Raw genomic sequence first — 27,720 nt, 5'->3', positions numbered from 1 at the left:
TTGGTGAACCCCCACCTCCACCCCCCCAGGGCACGGATCCTCACACCCACAGGACAAGCTCTTGGAGTTGTTTTTGCCATCAGGGAGCTCTGAACTGCTACCCTCTCTAGTCAGCTCCATGTTGTCACCCGGGGGGAGGATGCTGTAAAGTAATCTGGGTGAAATTCCCGAAAAACGTTAAAGAAAGAGAAAACACAAGCCGAGTTTGATTTAAAAAATATTTAAGAGACATGTGTTTTATTGTCACAGAACATCGCTTAATAAATATTTTACCAGGATGATGAGGGTGAATCACAATGCTGGAGGAAGGGCTTGGGGACAACGAGGGATGGAAACATCTTAAACTTTTAACTTAAACCTCAATTCACCAGCTTTGTCCTCCGCATCAGATCTGGAGATCTGGCGGAGAACGTGTTCTTCCACGCGCGGGCCCAGCTTCTCACCTGGGCACGTAGCCAGGTCAGTATATGGAAGACCAATGGCAGCGACTCTTGATGACCTGAAGCAGAGGCTTCCGGAAAGTGAGGAAGATGACGGTGCAGGCCACCAGCAGGGTGAGGCAGCTGGGAAGGATGAGCACGAGGTACAGCAGGCCCATGTCCACCCGCTCCCATTTGCAGTCCCGAGGCGCGCCTCCGGGCAGCTCCAGCAGGCGGATGACCTTGGAGGAGAGGTTGCAAGTGAGCATGTGCAGGTCGGCAATGGTGTGCAGGCGCTGCAGGGACCCCCAGCCCTCCACCCCGCAGCAGTCGTAAGGATTCTGACTGAGGTAGATGGTCCGCAGGCTTCTGCTGAGCTGCTCGGACAGCGCCCTCTGGGGAAGGGCCGTGAGCGAGTTTCTGCGGAGATCCAGGGTCTGCAGGGCCAGGCTGCCCCTGAAGCGGGGGAAACTGCTCAGAGAATTCCCCGACAGGTCCAGGTCCCTCAGGTTCCCAAACCCAGAGAAGTCCAGCTCCACGAAGCCGGACCTGAGGCCCACGTTCCTGAGAGACAGGACCTGCAAGGTGCGGGCAATATCCCGGAGCGGGGCGACGGTGCCGTTCAGCACGCCCCAGTTGCCCGACAGGTCTAGGTGGGTGAGGGCGGTCCCCCGGAACGCACAGTCGTGTAGGGCCCGCAGCCCGCAGCCCTCCAGAGACAGGCTCCTCAAAGATGCCACGTTCCGGAAGTCCACACAGCGCGGGGGGCCCGGGCGGGCCAAGGCAGCTGGCTGGGGGCACAGGGAGATCTCGTTGTGGCTCATGTCAACTGTAGTGATGTTACCGGCGTCCGCGAAAAGGCCGGCGGGGACGCCCCTGAGCCGGTTGGAGCTCAGGTTGAGTGAGCGGAGGCTCCTGAGGCAGCCGGGGGGGCCCGGGGCCAGGTGCAGCTCCGACAGCTGGTTGTGGCTCAGGTCCAGCTCCGTGAGCGCCCCGGGGGGCTCGTGCTCTCGGATGTGAAGCGTCACCAGGCAATTCTGCTGGAGGTTCAGGTGGGAGAGGGAAGGCATCTTCCTCAGGAAGCCGTCGGGCAGGTACTGGAACTGGTTCTGGCTCATATCCAGGAAGCGCAGATCGGCGAGCTCGCTGGAAGCAAACTCTTCCCAGAGGTTGACGGTGGTGATGTTGGTCACGTTGCCGTCCACCAGGAGGAACTGGGCCACCATCTCCCGAGGCGAGGAGGCGTTGTACAGGTCCCTGTAGAAGCCCATGTTGTTGTCCCGCAGCAGGAGGGTGTGCAGCTTGCCGCACTGGGGCAGGAGCGGGAAGAAGAGCAGCTGGTTGTGAGAGAGGTCCAGCGTCTCCAGCTCGAAGGCAGCCTCGGCGCCGGACGCCAGGAACCACTCCAGGGCGTTGTAGCTGACGTTGAGGAAGCGCAGCTGGCGCAGGCTGAAGTCCACGATGCAAGGCAGGTTGTTATAGGCCAGGTTGAGGCGTCTCAGCTCGGTCAAGCCGTCGAACGCGCCACCCTCGATCTCAAAGATGTAGTTTCTCTGCAGATCCAGCTCCCTGAGGCGCCCCAGGCCCTCGAAGACGGAGTCGTCGAGCCTCATGATGGTGTTCCTCGCCAGGGACACGGACTCCAGCGAAGACAGGTTCCGGAGCATGAGGGCCGCCATGTCTTCCGTCAGGGAGTTCCCCGACAGGTCGAGCCTGCGCAGGGCCTGCAGGCGGCGGAAGGCGGCCGCCGTGTCCCTGTAGCTCTCGGAGAGGGAGTTGTCGGGCAGCGCCAGGCTGCGCAGACGGGCCTGGCCCCGGAAGGCGCCGCGGCCGATGCGCCCCAGCTGGCAGCCGTGCAGGCTGAGGCTCTCCAGGCGCGGGTAGGGCTGCAGGGAATGGTTCCACAGGGCCTTCAGCGGGTTGGCGTCCAGGATGAGCCCCTGGGAGGAGGGCGGGAGGTGGCTGGGCACCGACGCCAGGTTCTGCCCTCGGCAGTCGGCTACGCCCTCAACCTAGGTCCAGAAACACAGCGGTCAGCACGGAGGGGGCTTCCGAGGCGGCCGTTTACGTGCGGAACCCCGGCCCGTTCACCGGACCATTCCTGCAACTGCTGGGAGTGGCTCTAGGGATCTTTTTTTTTTTTTTTTTTTAAGAAAAAGAAGGATAGGGAAATGGAGAACAGAAGGGAGCTTCTCTTTGTTCTTTACCATCACGTGGAAACAGTCACTGGGAGCCGAGTCCCAGGCCTCCCTCACGACACACTGCGTGTCAGAGGAGATCTGAGCTCCTGTCCGTTGGCTTCTGAGCAGTGACAACTGTGCTCGCAGTTTGGTTTCAGCGGTGAGAGGGACTGAGGACCAAGGCTGTACCCGGGTCTGAAGCCCACCTCTGCCGTTTATTTCCCATGTGACCGTGGGCAGATAACTTAGCCTGAGTCTGTTCTTTGCTCTGAAAAATGGAGACGAAGATAGAGAGTGCCTACCTCGGGGGACTGCAGTGGGGTTGGATGGGAGGCCGCCCAGCGCCTGACAGTGAGCACCACTCACGCAAACGGCCACTGTCGCATCCTTATCGCTATTCCCGGAACGCCTGTGCGTCCAACGGGGTCAACGCCAGACAACCGAGATGCTGTGGCATCTTCAATTCACCTGAAGTAATTTTGCCTGGGATGCTCCTCTACATTCTGGATTGATCAGTATTACAGCTTAAAAGGACTTTAGAGCTCATCACCACTCTGAATGGTACAGAGAAGTGGGGTCTGGAGAGAAGTGAAGAGCCAGTGGCATTGCAGGGACAGGAGCCCAGAGCTCCTAATGCCCAATCCAGTGCCCTTCCCGGGTGCTGTTCCACCATGACTGTGCAGCATAAGGAGGTAGGATGGATGGGAGGACCCTGTTCTTATTGCAGAAATCACACAAGCCTCAGGATGCTTTAGCGCAGCCCAGGGTTTTACAAGATTGGCAAAAAAAAATCAGTCACAGGATGTCAGGTGTCCAGGAAAAAAAGTTTTAAGGGATAATATAGAAGAATAATGACCTTCTTTTTCAAGGATTGGTCAGTAGGATAAGGCCAGTGATTATGGAAAAAAAAAATTTTTTTAATGAGACCACACTCTGCAAACTGTCCAGTAATCTACTTTTACCACCCTCGATAATGTGTACAGACATATCGCTGTGGCAAGAAAAATAAATCTGACCACATTCTGTTAAGCAACTGTATATTAGTTCATTGCATGAATAGCACAGTGCTAAAGAGCAAGAGTTCTAGGGTCAGTCCATTTTGGTTCTGCTTTTCAACAAATGGGTGACTTTGGGCTGTTACCTAACCAGTCGGGACCTTCATTATTCCCCCTGTAAAATGGAAATTATAATTTTCTCATACGGTTTTTTTTTTCTTGAGAACTCAATGTGATTGTTTATGTAAAACAAAACAGAACCTGGGACGTAAGTGCTTGATGAATGTTAGCTATGATGATTAGCATGATTTGATTAATTAATCTATTGCTGAGCATTGGAGTTGTTTCTAATTTCCAGATGAACATCAGAATGACTTTGTCAAGTTCTTTTCACTCTTCCCCTCCCCTCAAAAGTCTTTGGAATTTTGATTGGGATTGCATTACAATTACGGGTTAACTGGGGGGATAACTGAGTCTTTACAAAACTACGTCTCCCCATGCAGAAATAATGTATTTCCTTATTTGAATAAGTGTTGGTCTCCCCCTAACAGGGACTCTCTGGAGAATGTTGTGGTTAGGGGCTTTCTTCAAGCTGTGGGACCCTGTTTCAGTACAGCAGCTGCAGCTCTGGACCACATGGCTGTTAGAGCCCAAGGAAACCTCATCATGTCCACTTTATGATAACACGTGGCTTAGGCAAGGAGGGGCACTGCAGATAGCTGGACTCGCAAACTCTCAGGCTTTAAAGAGCCACAGGGAATCCACTCTTTGAGCTCCCTGGCAGCCCACCCCCGCTCCTGCCCACCAGGCTGGAGAGGGTCAGGCAAATGTCTAGCCTGAACCCTGAAAGGCTATCAAAGAACTCACACTTTCTTCCTTCCTCGTTCTATGCCTGATTCCCTCCTGAATTAGCTACCGTGAAGTTAATCTTCGATTGTCTCTGTAAGGGGATAATGGAAGCCTGAAGTTGTAGCAGAGACTAACAACAGCAATACTAGATAAAACGTAGAGCTCTTACTACACACAAGGCACTGTTCTGAGAGCTTTATATACTAACTCATTTAATCATCGTAACAATGCAGTGTTATGGTATTATTGGCTGGTACCACTATTCGGTATCTTACAGAGGAAGAAACTGAGATACAGAGTGCCCCCTCTCCCACCAATGTCACCAGCCAGTAAGGGGGGGGTTAACCCTGCTCTGGCTCATAAGCCCCACTCCCTACTGGAGTATATTACAGCATAGTGGTTAGAGGTTACTAAAAGTGGTTAAGAACCACGACCAGCTGGGTTTTTGAGATTTATCAGCGATGAATGTAGGTATTACCCCAACATTCAATTTGTCTTCCCAGTGCCTGCCATATAATAGGACTCAAGGAATGTTTATTAAATGTATGTTTCCCAAGCAGACTTTTGATATCATAGACTTATAGGCAAGGGAGAAAATTTCCAGAAATGTGCTCAGTTGTTATGAGCCAAGTCTGTTTCCACATACAGGCTGAAAGCCCCGGGGAGGGCAAACTGTAAAAGCTCAGCTCTCCACTCCCTGGACCTTCTTCAGCCTGAATGTGATCTAGGATGTCACTCTGCAGCATGGCTGTTGAGCGCTTGCTATTGGCTCATACACAAGCTCTGAGTCAGGGCTTCTCCAACTGTACTACGCCCTACTCAGGGATTCTGATACCATGAGTGGAGCTCGATCATCCAGATTTTTAACAAGGTCTTCTTGTTCTGGGTGACTGACCTCAGGGGCCTCCTGTCTTCGGCAGGTATGAAAAAGATGGGGCAGGGACTGCCCGGCCTTCCCCAGGCATCGTCCTAACCTTTGGTTAAGGAGCAGCTTGCACACGGCAGCACGTAGGCAGCTGCAAGGTGATCCAGACTCCTTCATTCCCTGCCCTCTTTGATGGACAATCCACCAGATTTCCCAATGGACCGATCCTTGTCAGGACAGAAGCAACCGACAGCTCAGAGTTCCCTGGAAAACTCACCAACAGGCAGCCCCCTTGGGAAGCTGTGGCCATTCCATTTCGATTTCTCCATCCCAATGTCAAGAACTGAAAACCCAGGCAGAGCCAGAGGGGCAGTAACTCCATCTCAAGTGCAGCACTGTGGACAGAGGGCAGAGAAAAAGTGGGTCAGAGAAGGACATCCCCAAGGGCTGCTCTGCACTCTTAGTAGAAGGAGCCGGTTCCCCGCTATGTCTGGTCTTGGAGGCCCACAGCTGGAAGAAGGTGGAAACCCACAGATTCTTCAAATACCTCAGGTTAGCCAACACTTTCAACCTTTCCCTGCAACTGGAGGCTAGAACTTATTTTTGTTTTGCTTCTACCATTTGATGGACAGGTGGCCGAACACTGAAACTTTGAAGAGCCCACCAGCGGAAGAGAGAGCCAAAGGACTTGAGGAAGCAGGTCTCAGGTCACCTGGAGTTTGCCATGTTTTGTCATTCTGTTGAAGTTTTCCTCCCAAAGCGCAAATCTGCCTGATGCCTCTCCTGAGCTCGATAAATATTTGCTGCACAAATGAATGAATGAAAGAATGGTGAACTGGGATTGAAATATTAATTGTAGCTTCTGGTCCCACAGAGTTACTAATTATTGTGTTGACACGAGGCTTTTAGGAGGGTAGATCTCATTGGTTAACTCATTTGAATATAGCCCTTTGAAAAAAAGGACTTTGATGTTTTGCCTGGATAAGAGAAAAAAACTGAGGGGCAAATGAAAAGTCATCTTCAGATATAATAAGGATTATTGATGAAGTGTGGTCGCCAGCCCTCTTACCTGGCCAGTGAACACAGAACAGGAACCATGAGAAGGCTTAACATTATACATATACCAACAGAATTTTAGAACTAAGAGAAACCATAATGGAAATCTGGTATATCCTCTGCCATCACAGTTTTACAGGAGAACATTCAAAGGCCCAGAGATAATAAGGGCTTATTCCAGGCTCCAGATCAACTTAGGAATAGGGCTGAGAGCAGCCCCCAAGCTCCCCTCCCTGAGCTCCAGGATGAGTACGCAGCATAATTTCTCTTCCTGAAGGTGCTGTTCAACTGACTGCCCTCTTGTTGGGAGGGCTGATAGCCCAGTGGCATTGTTCCTCACAACCAGAGGCAAGTGCCTGGCACCAGCATTTCATCTGCACCATCCTCTCCTTGACATGCCCCCGGGAGGGACCACAGGGCCTGCTCCCTAATATGAACCTCCTCACCTATTCCAGAAGACCCACAGACCTTTCTGCCTCACACATCCAGGCCACCTTGGGCCCCTTCCTCTTTCTCTTTCTTTGAATGAGTTTACACATCTCTGAGGCTAACTTTAACTTCCTGGTCAGATCTGAATACTCACCAGTGAAAACAGACTAGCGGAAAAGCAAAGTGAAACCAGGTAAATTAACTTTAGCCTTCACTTCAGGTCAGGTCAGCTCTCCTTACCACAGAGGGAACCTCTCACTCAGAATTCATCAGTCTTTGCTGGACACTGGGAATCCCCGTCCTAGCCCTCCTTCCGCTTCTGCACCTGTACGGAACTACTACTTCATGGCATGTACAGGGCACAGATGGCAAAAGCAGAGCCATATGGGCTTTGTCCTTAGGATCCTCACACACACACACACACACACACACACACACACACACACACAGGAAACAACCTTGGGATCACTGCCCACCTTGAGATAAGGTTGCCAGACTTAGCAAATTACAGGATGCCATTTGAATGTAAGATAAACAACAAATAACTTTTTAATGTAAATATGTCCCTTGCAATATTTGCGTCATACTTACACTAAAGAAATTCATTGTTTATCTGACATTCAAGTTTCACTGGGCGTCCTATATTTTATCGAAGACAAACAGGGAAATGGCAACCATGGACTTGCCCCCCCCCTTCCTCCCTCACCCCCTCTGTCAGGCTTGGGATGGTACATGCTGCTGTGACAATGACCCTTCCAGAAAAGCCATTTCAATTTATACTGAAATGCCAAATCTAGATGTGTACAGGGCAAGATTACGATTTCTTCAGGGAGAATGTAACTCTTTAGACTGGAATGCTAGATGGGCCTGATGTCATGCCCAGAGTATAATTTTAATTTCTGGGTCGATGAGAAAATTTTTGCAAATTTAAAATATATTTACGCCTTCCTCCTAAACCCAGCCAACCAGGAAAAAAAAATTATTGCTGTTCCCTCTGGGCAACTCCTCTCATGAGGCAGCACGGGAAAATTATGGGATTTAGAACCAGACAGACCAGGGTTTGAATTCTGGCCCCAGTATTTGTTCTTCGTCCTTGAGCAATTCATATAAAGTCTCTAAGACTCAGATAATCCCTCTATAAAATGGGGATAATAATAACTATTCAGAGTTTTTATGAGATCAAGCAATATATGTGAAAGTGCTTCATTAACTATGAGGATAGTTAATAACATAATTATTATTTATGAGTTTCAAACACCATTGAGCTGGTTGAGTGGTTGTTATGTGTAATCTCCAAGAAAGAGAAGCGAAAAGAAAATAATTATCATGGAGGGCACACAAGGCAGTATGACATTAATAATTTAAATGAGGTAACCTGGAACCTCCCCTCACTATAATTAACAGGGCCTGGATCCATGGTTCCCATTTCATGGACTGTGAACCACTTGCAGGAGCCACAGAGGAACTGCGAATCAACCCAAATAGGGTTTGAATAAGTATCACGTCTCCTCCGGGTCTGGGTGACCACTGGGAAAGTCCCCTCTATAAGAGCTGAGGTCCTGACACGAGAAGCAGATGGCATCAACAGACTCCGTTTGCATCTTCTTAAGCCAGATAACAAAATTGAAGAGTTCCTTCTAAGTGTGGAGGCAAAAAATGGTAAGTCCTCTTCTCTTTTAATCAGAGTCTACAGTTCTATATTCTTTTATTCAGTTAACAATTTCTATAAGGTCTCTCTATAGTTTATCCAGTCATGGCTTTCATGATCATGGCTGATGCCAGAGATTGTGAGCTTCTAATTAATAAAAAGCTTTGAAAGACAAGACACTAGTGACCCAGGTGCGAGCAGGACATAAGTCCTGTATCATGTCGTAACACATCTCACCTGGAGATACGAAGACTCTAAAGCCTACCTTCTGTTACAGTGAAGTCCTCTTAGTATTGCATTTATATTTCTTCTTCATCTTCTAACTATTCTGTTTGTGTTCAGTCATCACAAAATGTCCTTGCTGGTTCTTCTCTAAGAAGTCCTTGAAATATTAGGACCTCCAGTTCTTCATGGCATCCCTGTGCAATCATTTATCTTGAGATTCTAATTGGCTATCATGGAGACCTGGGATTCAACCATATCAATCCCAGTTTTCCTTTTTTAAAAACTAACTTATTTATTTTAAGTAATCTTTATGCCCAACGTGGGGCTCGAACTTTTGACCCCGAGATCAAGAGTCGCATGTTCGACCAACAGAGCCAGCCAGTCGCCCCTATACACTGTTCCTTTTTAGGCAGAAATACGATATAGCTTTTTGTCTGGTTTTTCTCTGTGCATACCTAGTTATAATAAATAAGTGGTGAAAACAGATTCATTTCATAAAAGCAACATGAATCAAGACTGTATTCTAGAACAAGAGAACACTAACAGTGAGGAAGGAGAATGCATATCAGCTGTAAAAATTCCTCTTTGTTTTAGAAAGTATGCTTGCTGCTTTTTCTGTTTCCACAAAATAGTATGGAGAACCTCCGGCTTCATTGAGCCAAGTAAGGTGAAAGAAGACCAAGTGGATGGTCCTGCGGGCTGAAAGGGTTGGGAACATTTACTCCTTTTGGACAGGGTGTCCCGATCCTGGGGAGCACTTTCCATACCCATCCCCATGCCCACCTCAGTTCTGGGCTTAGGACCGCTTGAATGGAAGATGGCAACATGCAGGCCAAGGAATGGCCTCAGTGAGGGGTTGTACGGGTGTTGCTTGCTTTTGCAATGGACGGGGAAGAGAAGGTGAGTGAAATCTTTCGACTGGTCTCTCCTTCTTGAAGTCCTGACATTTCCATGTCCCTGTCGTCACAAAAATCAAAATCGTTCAGGTGTGCAGCAGCATCCCTAGTTTTGTTAGATCATCTAACACTTAAACATATATGTATACTACTTTTTTTCCCAAATGCATGTAGATTTTCCTGTATTAATAAAATAAAACTTCTTTTTTTTTAAGGGTGATTAATTCTAAATAGTTTTCTGTCATGATGTAATGTCTTAATCAGCGGGTAGTAAAACACAACCACACGTAAAGGCCAATCTAGAGGTATTTTTATACATTAAAAGATCTCATACTGAAAGTTTGGTAATACTAAGGAATAACTCTGACTTGAGTTTTGGTTTTGTTGTGTGGGAGGGTTTTGATTCATTTTCAGGAAAGAATGCTGGATTTCTAATATCCAGGGGCACCCTGAATATCACCTCACTCCCACACTCTCACCGCCCCACCCCATCTCACCACTGCTACTACAGAGCAGGGACTGCACCCTCTTTGCTAAAGGTGCTATCAGTAAGTGTTAAGAGTGTTATACATACATTAGCATGTAATTGAGAATTTTCTCCTCAAAATAATCAGAGAAGCTGAAAAGCTTTAAACAAAGGGGTCTTTGGAGAAAGATGGTAACTCAGAGGTACTGGTGTCAGAAACAAATATTTATAGGGGCGCCTGGGTGGCTAGCGGCTGCCTTCCGCTCAGGTCATGATCCCAGGGTCCTGGGATCGAGCCCCACATTGGGCTCCCTGCTCAGCGGGAGCTTGCTTCTCCCTCTGCCTGCCGCTCCCCCTGCTTGTGCTTTCTCTCTCCCTCTCTCTCTGACGAATAATTAATTAATTAATTAAAATTGTAAAAAAAAATATTTATAGACTGGTGTGAGGGGAAGAAATCTCTAGAAGCAGAGAATGCGTAAGTGCAGGGTGTGAATGTGTGAGGTTGACATCCGTGAACACGAAAGGCACAGGTGCTAGCTAGAGGTCTCCACAGAAAGGGAATCTGCCTTTGTTTAAAAATAAAAGAGCAAATCCCACCTGGGATCCTGGGAGAAAGGCAAGGGCAGCTGGTCACACACCACAGAGAACAGATAATAAAGAACAGAAACCCCAGTCTGTGACCATTTCAAATAATTCCTACTACCAAGAAGTATTTGAAAGCCTCGGGCAAACAGCTTTGATCTCTTTGATCCGTAGCAAAAAAATTAGAATGACTTTAGCCTTCACCAAATGTTCAAACTTAGCATCTCCTGTGGTGAGACCACCTGACACTCTGAGCTTCCAGGTGGGGCGCCTTGGGAAACACAGAGCAGTACCCTTGCCAAGAATGTTTGCCCTGGACCCAGTCATGAGGAAACAATCAGACGGATCCAGGCTGTATATTGTCCTACGAGACAACTGGCTTGGGCTCTTCAAAGAAGTCAAAGTTTTGAAACACAAAGAAAGGCAGTGGAGGGGAAAAGGGGAGGTCTGATTACAGGTGAAGAAGAAGCATAATAACCAAGTGCAATGCATGTACCTTGAGTAGATTTTGGAGTTTTAAAAATCTCTGAGAAAAATTTGAGACAACTGGGGTAAATTTACATGTGTACCAAATGATGTGTTTTTAGACAGTATTATGTACAAATGATATTATCAGATTATTGCTAATTTTCTTAGGTATGAAAATGATTTTTTTTGGCTATGTAGGAAAGTGCCTTTATTCTTGGGAAATGCATGCTAAAGTATCTAGGGGTGAAGTTTCACAATATCTACAATTTATGTAACCTACTTTTTTTTTTTTTTAAGATTTTATTTATTTATTTGACAGAGAGAGACACAGCGAGAGAGGGAACACAAGCAAGGGGAGTGGGAGAGGAAGAAGCAGGCTTCCCGCGGAGCAGGGAGCCCAATGTGGGGCTCGATCCCAGGACCCTGGGACCATGACCTGAGCCGAAGGCAGACGCCCAATGACTAAGCCACCCAGGCGCCCCTATGTAACCTACTTTCACATGGCCTAGGTGTGGGAGAGAGAGAAAATTAAAGCAAAATATTACCAAAAGATAAATTTAGCATGATACTTTCTTTTAACTTTTCTGTAAATTTTGAAATTTTTCAAAATAAAAATAAACAAGGAACATGAGATAAATGTTGGAGTTCCTAAAAGAAGAGGGGTAATAATGGTAATTTGTTGTCCCAGTATTTCTTGGAACATAACATTTTTCAAATATTCTCCTTAGAAGGATACTCAGTAAACATTTGTTAAAAATGCATATACACAGGGTGCCTGGGTGGCTCAGTTGTTAAGCGTCTGCCTTTGGCTCGGGTCATGATCCCAGGGTCCTGGGATCGAGCCCTGCATCAGGCTCCCTGCTCGGTGGGAAGCCTGCTTCTCCCTCTCCCACTCCCCCTGCTTGTGTTCCTGCTCTCACTGTGTCTCTCTCTGTTAAATGGATAAATAAAATCTTTTTTAAAAATGCATTTTAACATAAACCTTAAAGATATCCTGAGAATTCTAGCATCTGACATTCAAACTAGAGCTTCCAGATAGCTTCTCTCCTATCTGAAAGGAGCACCAGAGTGTTAGATCACGTGTTCTGACTTGATGCACTAATATAACTTCCACTGTCCAGGTTGGTCAATAGCTCTGTCCACCACACCTGCAGTCCCTCTAAGAGGCAGCCCTCAGGGGAAACATATGACCTTCCCACCACCTCCACCTCTACCTCCACCTCCATCAAGCTGATAGAATCTTGGGGGAGCACCTGGCCAGAGGAGGTCAATCCTTACATGCAGCCAGCACCCTCTGAATGATCCCAATGCAGAGACAAGGGAGAGAATTAGGTAATTTTTTTTTAAGTAGGCTCCATGCCCAGTGTTGAGCCCAACACGGGGCTTGAACTCATGACCCTGAGATCAAGACCTGAGCTAAAATCAAGAGTTGGACGCTTAACTGACTGAGCCAATCAGGTGCCCCAAATTAGGTAATGAGCAGTGGAAATTGGAGCTAAGAGGCACAGAGAGAAGGTAGAATTGAATTTTTGAGGGATCTTGCCATGAGGAAGCAGGAGCTATGAGTTAGATTACAAGACATATGAACAGAAAAGAATGAAAACAGTCAACAGAGGGCAGAGATCAGAGAAGGTGGAATAGGAAGAGTGACAATATGGTGGGCCCTGCAGGCTGGGTGGCAAGAATGGGCTCTGAGGCTGCCTTTAGGGTTCCTGATGGTTCTCTGCAGGGTCAGATCCATTTCCAAGCTCCATGTTTTCTCATGATAGCATCTCCACCCCCGACCCCCCAAGGGCTGGCCCAACTATTGCATGTTGGCAACGAAAAGGAGCTAACTAAAATAAGACTTGCTCTTTAATAAGCTTAAACTCAGGGGTGCGGGGGTGGCTCAGTTGTTAAGTGTCTGCTTTCAGCTCAGGTCATTATCCCAGGGTCCTGGGATTGAGCCCCTCATCGGGCTCCCTGCTCAACGGGAAGCCTGCTTCTCCCTCTCCCACTCCCCCTGCTTGTGTTCCCTCTCCCGCTGTGTCTCTCTCTGTCAAATAAATAAATAAAATCTTTAAAAAAATAAGCTTAAACACAAAGGACAAAATTGACAACAAAGTGCATGCAAGGTTTATGAAAATTAGAGAAAGTGGCTGAAATCTGAATCTAGCAATGTATTTTTCAAAGTGTATCCTACAGGCAAGAATGATCAAGGGATGGGAAAACAAAAGAGCAAAAATTTATTGGGAAACAAGGTATTAATCTAGTCTTAAAGTACCTCTCTACAGATTACTTACAAAGGCAAAATAGCAGTTTTATGGTGGAGAAACTGGCAGACACCTCCTTAACTAAATGGTCAAGTTACTACTGGGTCTTACTGGGGTACTTGGCAAAATCTGAATACAAACCATGGATGAAATAACAGTATTATATAGGGGTGCTTGGGTGGCTTAGTCAGTCAAATGTCTGACTCTTGATCTCAACTCAGGTCTTGATCTCAGGGTCATGAGTTCAAGCCCCGAATTTGGCTCCATGCCTGGAGTGGAGCCTACTTAAAAACAACAACCACAACAAAAAACAATATTATATCAATGTTAAACGTCTAGATTTTGATCATTGTACTACATCTATGTAAGAGACTATCCTTGTTCTTAGAAAATATACACTGAATTATTTGGAGGTAAAGGGGCATGTCTGCAACATTATTCTCATTTTTTTTTTTTTTAATTTGAGAGAGAGAGTGAGAGAGCGAGCACAAGAGGGGGTAGGGTCAGAGGGAGGAGCAGACTCCCTGCTGAGCTGGGAGCCCGATGCGGGACTCGATCCCCAGACTCCGGGATCATGACCCGAGCTGAAGGTAGTCGCTTAACCAACTGAGCCACCCAGGCGCCCTGCAACATTATTCTCAAATCATTCAGGAAAAAAATACCTGTGTGTGTGTGTGTGTGTGTGTGTGTGTGTGTGTGTGTGTGTGTGTGTTTTAAGTAGGCTCCATACCCAGTGTGGGGCTTGAACTCATGACCCTGAGATTAGGGGTCGTGGGCTCTACCGACGGAGTCAGCCAGGCACCCCCATATATTTTTTTTTAAATAAATAAATAGAGAAAGAGAGAAACCAAACATGACAAAATGGTGAATGGAGGTGAAGAATTTATGAGAATTCTTTGTTATTTTTGCAATTTTTCTGTAAGTTCAAAATGGTCTCAAAATTAAAAGTTACAAAAAATTAACACTTTTTAGGGGTGCCTGGGTGGCTCAGTCGGTTAAGTGTTCAACTCTTGATTTTGGCTCAGGTCATGATCTCAGGGTTGTGAGATCGAGCCCCACATGGTGCTCTGTGCTGGATGTGGAGCCTGCCTAAGATTCTCACTGCCCTGCCCACCACCCCCACTCCCTCCCTAAAAAAAAAAAAAAAAAGTGTACTCTAAAACTAATTAGATTCTTGTAGCAGGAAAATTGACTTATTTTGGGTACTGACAAATCATCATGTTAGATAATTGTAGACATCATCTCTGTTTTATGAGAATCTGCACATAAAACTAACTTGATGTGCAAGATTTTTCTTGGAGAAGTTGTACTGACACCAAGCAAATGGTTTAGCAAGATATATTTACTGCTTAAAATGTAGTCTGGAAAAGGAAAGAAGGGAGAAAAAGGAAAGCAAGAATAACATTTTAGCTCAAACTTTAAATTCAAGATGAGGGGGGCCCAAGTCCTTCTGATCGAGGCCAGAAAGAAAGAAAGAAAGAAAGAAAGAAAGAAAGAAAGAAAGAAAGAAATATAGATTCAAGATAAAAACTATTCAACTTTTGAATAGTGAGTTTAGGATTACTTTGATAAGTAGCTATGAAATCTAAGAAAAATGTCTAAAAAAATTTAAAAACACTTTGTGCTCTCTTTTCCTACAAATAAGCTACAAGGTATACTTTAAAAATGGAGACATAGGGGCGCCTGGGTGGCTTAGATGGTTAAGCGTCTGCCTTCGGCTCAGGTCATGATCTCAGGGTCCTGGGATCGAGCCCCGCATCGGGCTCCCTGCTCCATGGGAGGCCTGCTTCTCCCTCTCCCACTCCCCCTGCTTGTGTTCCCTCTCTTGCTGTCTCTCTCTCTCTGTCAAATAGATAAATAAAATTTTAAAAAAATAAAAAAATAAAAAATAAACATCTAGACATAATTCACATACCATATAATTCACCCTTTTAAAGTATACAATTCAGTGGTTTTTAGTATATTCACAAAGTTGTGCAGCCATTGCCACAGTCTAATTCCAGAACATCTGCATCACCCCAAAATGAGGCCCTATACCCACTAGTAGTCACTTCCCCCATCCCTTGGCAACCACTAATCTCCTTTCCATTTCTATGGATTTGCTTATTCTGGCCATGTTTTCAATTCTCTTGAGTATAGACCCTGGGAATGAAATTGCTGGGACATACCGTCATTCTGTTTGATTTTGAAGAACTGCCAGACTGTTTTCCAGTTTCTGCACCATTTTACATTCTCACCGGCAGTGTATGAGGGTTTCAATTTCTCCTCATCCTCATCAACACTGGTTATTTCCTGTCATTTTTATTCCAGCCATCCTAGCAGGTGTGAAGTGCTATCTCTTTGTGATTTTGATTTGCATTTCCCCAATGTCTAACCAATGTTGAGCATTTACATGAGTTTATTGACTTATTTCTACATCTTCTTTGGATAAATGTCCAAAACGTGTACTAATTCCAAAGATATTTTAAATATGATTTTGGTATTATATGTGAAAGAAAATGAAGAATAGTTATAAAAGTAAAGAACCAGTTGTAGGGGCACCTGGGTGGCTCAGTCGGTTAAGTGTCTGCCTTCGGCTCGGGGTCCTGGGATCGAGCCCCGCATTGGCCTCCCTGCTCAGTGGGAAGCCTGCTTCTCCCTCTCCCTCTTCTCCTCCACCCCCCTGCTTGTGCTCTCTCTCGCTCGCTCACTCTCTCTCTCAAATAGATGAATAAAATCTTAAAAAAAAAAAAAAAAAGAACCAGTTGTAATCTTTGGTTGAATTAGTACATTCCTATATTTTGTAAAGGATCAATGTTCACACCGCAGAAACGTCTAAAAAGAACTTGCAGGGATGCCCGGGTGGCTCAGTCGATTGAGTGTTTTCCTTTGGCTCAGGTCATGTTCCTGGGGTCCTGGGATCAACCTCAGCTTCAGTCTGGCTTCCCTGCTCAGTGGGGAGTCTGCTTCTCCCTCTCCCTCTTCCGCTCCTCCCTACTTGCATTCTCTCTCAAATAAATAAATTTTAAAAATTTAAAAATTTAAAAAAATAAAAGGAACTTGCATACCGAGGATTGGGTTAACGGCATTTAGAATTTTGATGTGTGAATTCAGACCTCATAATTTGCTTCTCTGGCTTTCTCTCTCTCTTTTTTTTAAATTTTAAAAGATTTTATTTATGTATTTGAGAGAGAGAGAGTGCAAGCAGGTGGAGGGGCAGAGGGAGAAGCAGTCTCCCCACTAAGCAAGGAGCCCGATGCGGAACTCTATCCCAGGACTGGGATCATGACCTGAGCTGAAAGCAGCTGCTTAACCAGCTGAGCTACCCAGGTGCCCTGGCTTTCTCTCTTACTAATGAACTTGTTAAAACATAGGCAACACAATGGCTTTTGAGGACCCTTTGCCTCCAGAACTCTCTTATACCCTGAAGATGGGAGAGAAAATTGGCACACTTTTTCTGAAGGACAATTTTACAAAATTTATCAAAGACATTGAAAATGTAGATTACTTTTTTTTTTAGATTTTATTTATTTATTTGATAGAGAGATTGAGCACATGAGCAGTGGGAGCGGCAGGCAGAGGGAGAAGCAGACTCTCTGCTGATCAGGAAGCCCGATATGGGGCTCGATCCCAGGACCCTGGGATCATGACCTGAGCTGAAGGCAGACGCTTAACGACTGAGCCACCTAGGCGCCCCTGTAGATTATTTTTGATTCAATAATTCCACTCCTAGGGGTTTATCCAAAGGAATTATAATGTATGTAAAAATATTTTTACAGAGATATTCAGTGCCATATTAGTAATAATAATTTTTAAAAGTGGAAACCATCTACAAGTCCAACAAAGAAAGAATTGGCTGCATATGTTATGCTACAACCATATGATGGGAATACTGTGCTGCAATTAAAAATTCTTCAGTGGCAATATATTTAGCGATATGGAAAGATGTTCATAATAAAATATTAAGAAAAAAGGAAGATGTAAAATAGAATGTATAGTATAATCCCAAGTTTGCTAAAGGAATATGCATTCACCTGCATGTGTATGGAAAATAGTTGAAAAGGCACACATCTGAATCTCAACAGTGGGGAGAATTGCACCTGATAATTTGCTTTTTCCTATCTGTATTTTTGCTTCTTTGTGTTTTCTAATTTTCCAATAATCAACTTCAATTACTATATTAAGACAAGTTTGGGGGCACCTGGGTGGCTCAGTCCATTACATGTCTCAGGTCATGATCCTGGGGTCCTGGGATTGAGCCCCATGTCAGGCTCCCTGCTCAGCTTCTCCTTCTCCCTCTGCCCCTCTCCTTGCTTGTGCTCTCTCTCTCTCAAATAAATAAATAAAATTTTAAAAAAAGACAAGTTTTAAAAGAATGGAATCAATCTATTATTAAAATATGTTATAATCAGAGCCTAATAAATATCACTAAAATAGAGAATTTCTTATAGGTACTTAGAATTGAAATTATTGCGAGCGTGCTTAAAACTATCATATTTGGAGTTAATGGAAGAAAAAAATATCATTGACTAATAACTAAAGTAAGCTGTTTTATAGACATTATTTTTCATTTTCAGGGTCCAGGGGATTTAGATTTAGATGCATGTTCTCAGTCCAGCTTCTGGGAAGGTGGTGGGAAGGGTGAAGGAATGGCGCAGGCTAAGGGGACAGATGGAACAGGTTCAAAGCCTGGCTTGACCTTGAGTACGTCATTCAACTTCTTGGCCTCGATCTCCTCCCCAGGAAAACAGGAATCATAATGCCTGTGTTGTAAGGCAAGTTTTCAAAGAGAGTTCAAAAAATAGTCTTTGTCATATTTACAGCGTCATCCTTGGCAGGCTATCGACTTGCCCGTGCTTAACCATACCCTGGGTGGGAGCTCACCCTTCCTACTTGCTTCTAGGACTTGGATCCTACTCTCAGCCTGCACAAATAAGCGAGGAGTTGTACCATTTGAATTTATTGGAATGCTCCTTGGACATGTGGCCCTAAGAAGGTATGTGAGAAAGGACACATCTGTTGCACATGACTCTTCTGGCACATGCATGTTCATTCAAATTTAGTACCTGACCATTTTTTTCTGGAGAACTGTAGCATTTCTGAAGGGACTACCCCCCAGTATTTTGGAGGTGAGACCACTCAGGTCAGAGATGAGATGATACGGACAAAGTGCCACAGGGAAGGTGGGGCCATGGTTCCCAAGCACTGGTTTAAAATACAGATGTCTGGTTCCCACCCCAGCCTCGCACACCTGATCAGCCCGATGCCACCTGAGCTTGGGAGAAGAGGCTTCATCTGGGAGTGGCCGAGGTTCTGCGCGCGCCTGGAGGGAGGCTGAAGGCCATAGCAGATTTTCTTCTCTTGGGCTCTTCCTACGACAACTCCGGGCAGCCAGTGTGTGGCATGCTGCTTAAACACTACCCTGCCGGACTTTGTCTCCTCAGGGCTACAAAGGAGTCAGCCGGCTTCCCTACGTGGTCAGGGTCAGCCCTTTAGAATGAACGGAGGTCAGTTCACTCTGTCCTGTTCCACGGCCACAGGTTTAAAAACGCAAATGTGCTCCCAGTGGGGTGACAACACCTTGCTCTTACAGGGCTGGTGGTGGGAACGTGTTGTCACCTTTGTTTAGGAGAGACCCACATAATCTCTGTGGACAGGCACCCAAGCAACGATGCATTAGTTTCAAACCTGTCATTTCCTTTCAATATCACAAGTTTGCTTTCTCTCACACTCCAGTGTGGCCGTGGGTGACAATAAGGCCATCAGTGCCTTGCTGATCTCACAGGGTCATGTCAAGACTGAATGAGAGAATGTGTGTGAAAAACGTTGTCAAGATAACGAAACGTGTGGACTTGATTAGTAAGACAAGGTAGTGTCAGAATTAAACGGAAGGCAGATTTCCTCCATGTAAACAGGGAGCTGGCATTGAAATAAATAAGACAGGAGCGGCATTACCTTCTCCCATCCGTCTGAGCTGCGGAGTGTGGACCTGGGGACGTTCAGAGGAGGAGAGACCACCCAGAGTCTGTGGGAGACTATGGGCAGGAAAGGGGTTATAGGTGAGAACCAAGGCTTATGGCCCAGAGTGGAAATACATTACCGCCGCCCCTCCAACCTTGGTTCCCTTCAGAAAGAGCCCGACTGAGGAATGACACGATACAGATTCCGGAGGACTGCCCAGCTCAGTGGGGTAGGAATCAAGCTCCCAACTTGCTTCCCAGGCTCTCAGTTGCAACAGCTAATGTTTATTGAGTGCTCACCTTGGGATAAATGCTGTGCCAGGGGCTTTGCATATAACGATCCTCACAACATCCTAGCAGGTGAATGTTATCTCCATTTCATACATGGTAAATTGAGGCTCACAAAGGTGTAGGCTGCGGAGCCAGAGAATGTCAGAGCTGCAACTGAAACCTAGTCTGAATCCAGCAAAACTCAACCTCAATACCACAAGCGCCAGCCACCCCCGGATATTTGCTATCCATGACTAAATCATGTATTTTCACACACTGGTTCCTCTGTGGGAAATGCCCTTTTTCTGGTCTTCTCCAGCTGCCAAACTCCTATTCATCCTACAAGGCCCAGTGCACGTGTCATCTTCTCATCACATCCTAAGAGTTCAGTTGAGCAATGTCCATATAATATAGTATAGAAAGTTATAGCTCTTACAGAATTTTTTTTTATTATTTGATTTTTATGTTCATGAAAAGGAAAATGTTAGTAATTTAACTTTCCTCCCAATATTTTATTATGAACATTTTAAACATACAGCAAAGTTGAAAGAATTTGACAGGGATTGCTGGTATACCCACCACCTAGCTTCTACTCTGAACATTTCACTACACTTGCTTTTTTCACACAACCTCTACCTATCCCTCTATCCCAGCCTTCAATCCATCTTAGTTTTTGACGCATTTAGAAATAGATTGCAGTCATCAGCATACTTCCCCCTAAATACTTTAGAATGCATATCAAGTGATGTAACTAAAAATAAATTAACTCCTCGTTCAATCTTCTGGATCAGTTTAATTAATTTAATCTCAATTTGAGATTGCAAAGGCTATTTGGGGAAAGTTTGTCTTGTTAAAAAAAAAAATAAGATTTGGGGCGCCTGGGTGGCTCAGTTGGTTAAGCGACTGCCTTCGGCTCAGGTCATGATCCTGGAGTCCCGGGATCGAGTCCCACATCGGGCTCCCTGCTTAGCAGGGAGTCTGCTTCTTCCTCTGACCCTTCCCCCTCTTGTGCTCTCTCTCTCTCAAATAAATAAATAAAATCTTTTAAAAAAAATAAGATTTGATAATCACTGTCTTAGTGTCCTCAGCCAAAATTAGGAAGAAAGCAGCTGACATTGCAGTGTGAGTGACTGATACCCTCTTTAATGCACTGCTCTCTAATGGGTATTTAGATAGGTAATGGTGAAAAGTAATAAAGTTTTCATGGTGTAGTTTCAGGATGGCAGGGGAGATCATTTTGTCTTTTTCAAAATCCCTCAAATTGTACTGGCAAGGTAGGTATCTTGTTTTTTTCTTCTTCTCTAAAACCTATTTGAATTCACAGAGGAATGGGAGCAATGTGATTTAAAAACAAAACCTTCCCCCTAAAATAACAATGGTTTTTAGGGAATTCTTGGATAAAGCCAAAACAAGTGGATTATAACTTACTGCTATTGGATAATAATGGCAATAATAGCACTTGAGGTTGCAAAGGTTTCTTAGAGACCTTTGATCTCACTTAGCACTCTGCAACATTTCTACAGACTAGGCATTATTACCTCCCGTCTTTACTGGGGTAAAATACACATAGAATCTACCATTTTAACCCATTTTGAGTGTACAACTCAGTAGAATTAAACACATTCACATTGCCATGCAATCTCACCATTATCCTTCTCCAGAACTTTTGCAGCATCCCAAACCGAAACTCTGCCCACTAAACAGTAACTCTCCGTCCCCCCTCCCCTCAGTTCCTGGTAGCCACTGTTCTTTCTTTCTCTAAACATTCCCTTATTCTAGGTACCTCCTGTAAGTGGAATCGTGCCATATATGGGTCCTTCTGTGCCTGGCTTATTTCATTTAGCATAATGTTTCCAAGGTCCTTCCATGTGATAGCAGGTATCAGAACTTCATTCCCGTTTATGGCTGAATAACATTCCATTGTACGTATAGATCACATTTTGTTTGTCCATTCACCCATCAGTGAACACTTGGGTTGTTTCCACCTTTTGGCTATTGTGGGTAATGCTGCTGTGAACATTGGTGCGCAAACATCTAGGTTCAAATTCATTATCTCCATTTTACAGATAGGAAATTCAAGGCTCAGAAAGGGCAAAGGTAATTGTTTGGCAAAGCCAAAACCAGAGCTGAGTTCAGGCCCAGGTAGGAGGTGCTGGATATGCACCTGCCCGGGAGGAATACATGTTGAGTGAATGTTCAGCTGGGGCACAGGTTTGTACTTGTTGGTAAATAGACACCCCATGAGCCGGGCCCCTCTCTTGGAACTGCCAGGACCCCACAATGATCCAACAACCAAGGAGGTAACACCTGCCCCCTCAGGGGCCCCAGAAACCTGCTTCTAATGACAATGTCCATTCCAACTGGACAGTGCCTGTACCATGCAGTGTTCGAATGTTCTGAATAGTACCCCTGAGTGTTCAAGGGGCCACGGGGCTTTTGTTGGGATGAGGTAACCTGTGAATGCCATGGAGTGTACCTGTGACAAAGATGAGGGCCTTTACAGTTCTGCAAAAGGAGCTAGAAAGCCTAGAAAAAATCTGGGCATTTAGAAGGAAATAAGAAGCCAGTATTACTAAATATAATGGAAACTTCAGTTTAGGGATTGGAGAAAGGGCTCGAGAACCTAGAACAAGAGAAAGGCCATGAGAGGAGTCCCATGAGGAGGTCTCAGGGTGTCAGTCTGGGCAGCGATAGGGAGACCATTAACGTGTCTGAAGCTGAAGGAGGTGCCCCAGGGCCAAGCGTGGAATGACCTGAGTGGGAGAACCCAGCCTTGGCATCTGGTCGGGCCCCCAAGGAAACACAGGAAAGGCAGGAGAGACCCAAGGGACAATGGCTGGACCAGACGAGGAGTAACAGGGAGGACCAGGAGGAACCAGTATCCAGCCTGACATCTAAAAAGGAATGACATGAGGTTATTGGAGAACATGATGTGTACCCCAAGAGGAGCCCCTGCTGGCACTGTGGGTGCTGGGCTGCCTCAGACATTTTGGTCCTGCTTGACAAGAGTCAAGGTAAAAAGACAGAGCCCAAGTGCTAACTTCTGTGGAGAAATCCCCTCCCGGTTCTTTTCTTTCCAGGAGGCACAGCAGAGAGGCTCTTGGGAACATAGCTAGCACCTGACCACAGCGATGTTCTGGGTTGGGGCTGGACATGGGGTGTCCCTGTGTCCTCACAGGGCTTCGTGGTCACATTCAGCCCATCACAGGTACTAGCCCTGCTCCTCACGCCCACCTTGCTGCTGAGAACACGACAGCGCTCTACTTCCTCCTTTATTCCCTTTGTTAAGTCTGAAATCACTCATGCATTAAAGTGAGAAGACACATGTGGTTTGGTCTCAGCACCTGACTCCATTTACTCTGGAAATCCGTTGGTTTTTCCTACCCACAATCATTTCTCCTTCTGGTAACAACTCCTCAATTCCCCTTTGAGGAAACCACACCTTCCTTTTTCTTTCTTTATTTCTTTGTTTGATTTTTTAAAAAAATTATTTGAGAGAGAGAGTGTGTGCAAGCGAGCAAGGGGGGTTGCAGAGGGAGAGGGAAAGAGAGTCCCAAGCAGGCTCTGTGCAGGGTGCAGAGCTCCATCTCACCACCCTGAGATCATGACCCAAGCCAAAACCAAGAGTCGGACGATTAACCGACTGCCCCACTCTGGTGTCCTTGTTTTTTTTTTTTAATTGTAAAATACACATAAAATTTACCATCTTAACCATTTTTAAGTGTAAAGCTCAGTAGTGTTAAGTACATTTACATTGTCAGGCAACCAACCGCCTTCCTTTCTTAAGAAGTCCATGTTTATTTGGGTTTGACCTCAATCCCTGGTTCCAAGGAGGGGCCTAAGCACCAGGCTGGGTCCATCAGAGCCCTCTATTTCCCTAACCACAGTGATTGGCTTATAATGGGTACATCACTGACAACAAGCCCATGAGACTCAACAGAAGGATTGTTGTTAGAACTATTGGGAAAGAGGCTTTCTGTTCCTGCTCACGCCAAACTGGTGGAAACTAAGCTTGAAGCTGCAGTTCTTTGAATTCATGGAGCAATGGGAGTATCTTTGCCACCAGCTTTAGGACCTGCCTAATAACAGAAAAAAACAAAGCTGGCAATGTTTGAGCACCTGGATCCAGCCATGCCTGAAGCTATTCCACATAGACTTTTTGGTTATTTAAAATAATAAATCTTTTTTTTTTCTCTGAGGCCAGGCTGAGTTGGGTTTTTGTCATTTGCAATTAAAAGACCCCTGAACTCATGTTTACAGTTGCTTGTGAAGCTTGATAAGATCCAAGTACCAGTGTCCTTTATCCCTCTCCTCACCTCTGTGAGCATTCAGAGATCATCATCTAACTTAGCCCAGAAGCCCCCACACAATGAACACATAACATTTGTTCAATGATGTTGAGAAGAATAGTTTGAGGGGTGGGAAATGAGTATAATAAAGAAGTTCTATCAAGGGCAAAAATATTTGTCACTAATATGCAGACACGTCCTAAGCATCATTGAGCATACAGCATGTCCTGAGAAAGATAATGTTTTTCAGTCATGGTTGAAAGCCCACTGTCCTCTAACTTATGTGGTTATAACGCGGGTCTGAAGATAGTGGGAGGCACATCTAGTCGTCCATCCAAGAGTCTAGTTTACACTTTGTGGTGTGGATGCACGCTGCAGCCAGAACGAAGATTATAATTGGTACTGGCCTCACTCTTCTGTGATGAAGAAAGAAGTCAGGGACAGAGAGAGGTCAATGCATTCCTAACACAGGCCCCAGGCCAAAGCCACCAGGCCCTGCTCTCTGGGAGGTTCCTGCTCTTGGATGACAGGTGTAAGCACTATGTGGGATCAGGTTTATATGGGTTTTCATGAAGTTCCTATGAGGGGACCCACTAGATGAAAGCACCTTCTTTGTGAAACTGGCTGTTTTGTTTTGTTTTGTTTTTTTAACCTAAAGGCAAGAATCAAGGTTTTGTTTTGTTCTATTTTTTTTTTGCCCAGGATTCCCTAAATCACCTCTAGGAACTCTCAGACATACATGTACACACCTATGGGTGTGTGAGGGAAAGAAGTAAGTCTCAGGGCTATGAGACCAGCAAACCATCAGCATCCACAGAAGCAATCTGAGCAGTGCAGCCAGTAGGAGAAGGTAGGAGAAGGGGGCACACATGGTCTCGCAAGGCCGGCTCCATGGAGTGAATGTTTCTACCATCCAGACTCCTATAGGCTGCACCCATCAGCGAAGAAACCTCCAGTGGGGTCCCCTCCGTTCCCCTGGAAGTGCACCACTTAGAACCAGTCCTATCAGGGGCTCCATTCTTAGGATCCTGCTCAGCCTCCTATAGTCCCAGACACTTTTGGACACGTGGCCACCTTCTCTCTGGAGCAAAGTGAGCTAGCAGCCTGTTCTGAGGGCCATGCAGAAGAGCCCGGTCAGTGGCTCCTTACTTATGTCAGCTCCTGAGTGCATGGGGATACAGCCGAACCCTCTATAACCTGCCCCACATGGAGAGGCCACCAGGGCTGGGAAGAGCACTGGACAAGGGGTCAGAGGCCTGAGGTTTAGTTTCTCTCTGATACTTACTAGCTGAGAGTCGAAGTAACAGAACCCTACAGAATTTCCCAAGGACAAACACTTTGGGGAAGGGGCTTTGCCTGTCTTGTTCAAGTTCTATCCCCAACACCTTGAACACACCTACACACGTTAAGACGGCCATAAATATGTGTTGCTGTTAATGAATCTCGGTGCCTTCATCTATGAAATGGTGATTCTCAAACCACGTTGTGGGGGAGGAAGGGAGATCCAAGCACTCAGCACGCTGAGTGTTCACAGAATAGCCTCATTACCTCCAGTCACCCAGCCCACGGAGGGAGCATTATCGTGCCCATTTCACAGATGAAGAAACTGAGGCTCAGAAATTCTCCCCAGAGAGCCAGGACTCAAAGCCTCAAAAGAGGAATCTAAAGCCTCCACTGTTTTCACTACACCACACCACCTTTTTCAGCTCTAAGTGCTCCCAGAGGGAGGTTTTTCCACTTACCCAGAGCTGTGGCCCCCAAACTGAGCACCAAAGCGGTGGCGTTTGGAGGCAGCAAGCCACAACTTCCCCGTCAGTCCCGGGCCGTGGGCCACGGACACCGACCTCCTACACCCAGCGGCGCCCGAGCGCGCCCACCCCGGCAGGGCCGCCCCGCAGGAAATACTCACGGCTCCCGCAGGCCCAGGCGGCTCCGCGGGGCGCATCCTCTCCCGGGGCTCCGGCCTCCTCGAGAGCAGCTGAACGCGGGGCTGGGCTGCCTCCTCTCCCTGGGGCATCAGATTATTTTAGCACTTGCGGAAGGAACGGACGGAAACTGAAGTCACATGGAGAGCGAGCCGCTCAGCGACTCAGCACTCAGCAGAGAGCAGGCATCTTACAGGGAACTGCTGCGCGCGGGCGGTGGCAGGGGGATGGGAGGGGGCGGCCAGCGGGGCGCAGTGCCCCCCGCCTACCTGCGGGTGAGCCAGGAGGCCGGTGACTTGCAGGGTCTCCCAGCAGTCCTAACCGAGGCTCCCCAGGCTTTCTTGCTTTAGAGTTTTGTGTTGTTGTTGTTGTTTTTTAAGTTTTATTTTAATCACCGGTGTTCATCACAAGTGCACTCCTTAATCCCCATCGCCTATTTGACCCATCCGCACACCCCCCTCCCTTCTGGTAACCATCAGTTTGTTCTCTACAGTGAAGAGTCTGTTTTCTGGGGGCGCCTGGGGGGCTCAGTCGTTAAGCATCTGCCTTCGGCTCAAGTCATGATCCCAGGGTCCTGGGATGGGGCTCCCTGCTCGGCTTCCTGCTCAGCTCCCTGCTGGGGGCGGGGGGAAGCCTGCTTCTCCCTCTCTCACTCCCCCTGCTTGTGTTACCTCTCTCACTATGTCTCTGTCAAATAAATAAACAAAATCTTAAAAAAAAAAAAAAAGGGTCTGTTTTCTGGTTTGCCTCTCTCTCTTTCCCTTTGCCCACTTGTTTTGTTTCTTAAATTCCATATATGAATGAAATCATTTGGTATTTGTCTTTCCCTGACTGACTTGCTGAGCATTATACTCTCTAGCTCAATCCATGTGGTTGCAAATAGCAAGATTTCATTCTTTTTTATGGCTAACATTCCATCACGCGTGCGTGCACACACACACACACATACACATATGTACATATATATGTATGTATATATAGTCACGTCTTCTTTATCCATTCATCAATCGATGGACACTTGGGCTGCTTCCATATCTTGGTTAATAATGCTGCTATAAACATTGAGATGCATGTATCCCTTTGAATTAGTGTTTTTGTATTCTTTGTAGTATGATTGCTGGATCATAGGGTAGTCCTATGTTTTTAGCTTTTTGAGGAATCTCCATCCTGTTTTCCACAGTGGCTACACCAGTTTGCGTTCCCACCAACAGTGCATGAGAATTCCTTTTTCTCCACATCCTCACCAACACTTGTTTCTTATGTTTTTTATTTCAGCCATTACGCCAGGTGTAAGGTGATATCTCACTGTAGTTTTGATTTGCATTTCCCTGATGATAAGTAATGATGAACATCTTTTCATGTTTCTCTTGACCATTTGTACATCTTCTTTTTTTAAAGATTTTATTTATTTATTTAGAGAGCACAAGCAGGGGCAGGACAGAGGGAGAGGGAAAATCTCTAGCAGACTCCGTGCTGAGCATGGAGCGTAACACAGGGCTCTATCTCATGACTCTGAGATCATGACCTGAATCAAAACCAAGAGTTGGATGGAGCCCCACAGGAGCCCCCCATATCTGTATGTCTTCTTTGAAGAAATATCTGTTCATGTCTTCTGCCCGTTTTTAATTGGATTATTTGTTTTTTTGGTGTTGAGTTGTATAAGTTCTTTATATATTTTGGATACTAACCTTTTATCAGAAATGTCATTTGCAAATATCTTCTCCAATTCATTAGGTTGTCTTTTAGTTTTATTGATTGTTTCCTTTGCTGTGCAGAAGCTTTTTATCTTGATGAAGTCCCAAAAGTTCATTTTACTTTTGTTTCCCTTGCATCATGGGACCTACCTAGAAAAATGTTGCTAAGGCCGATGTCAGAGAAGTTACTGCCTGTGCTCCCTTCTAGGATTTTTATGGTCTCAGGTCTCATATTTAGGTCTTCTTGTCTTAGAGATGTTGAGGGGTGGCCAA

At 45.9% G+C, this 27,720-nt stretch overlaps 1 protein-coding gene across 1 annotated transcript; it reads right to left on the bottom strand.

Moving 5' to 3' along the window:
• Positions 1–253: 253 nt before the first annotated feature.
• NRROS (negative regulator of reactive oxygen species) lies at positions 254–25,846 on the bottom strand. Its single transcript, XM_032406812.1, has 3 exons — positions 25,738–25,846; positions 5,586–5,703; positions 254–2,431 (listed from the first exon to the last, which is right to left on the bottom strand). The coding sequence occupies exons 2-3, from the start codon at positions 5,688–5,690 to the stop codon at positions 461–463; spliced, it is 2,076 nt and encodes a 691-aa protein (XP_032262703.1). The 5' UTR covers positions 5,691–5,703; positions 25,738–25,846; the 3' UTR covers positions 254–460.
• Positions 25,847–27,720: the final 1,874 nt, after the last annotated feature.

The sequence above is a fragment of the Phoca vitulina genome, unplaced genomic scaffold (genome assembly GCF_004348235.1).
Source record: "Phoca vitulina isolate PV1807 unplaced genomic scaffold, GSC_HSeal_1.0 scaffold8, whole genome shotgun sequence".
NCBI lineage: Eukaryota > Metazoa > Chordata > Mammalia > Carnivora > Phocidae > Phoca > Phoca vitulina.
The sequence above is the reverse complement of the archived record's forward strand: the minus strand, read 5'-3'. Positions and strand labels throughout refer to the sequence as shown.

What these genes read in the sequence shown, in the direction of transcription:
- NRROS (XM_032406812.1), bottom strand. Translation starts at nt 5,690, where the DNA reads ATGGAGTTACTGCCCCTCTGGCTCTGCCTGGGTTTTCAGTTCTTGACA. An exon ending in CCCAAGGGGGCTGCCTGTTG is followed by an intron (nt 2,432 to 5,585) that starts GTGAGTTTTCCA and finishes TTCTGGACCTAG; the next exon opens with GTTGAGGGCGTAGCCGACTG.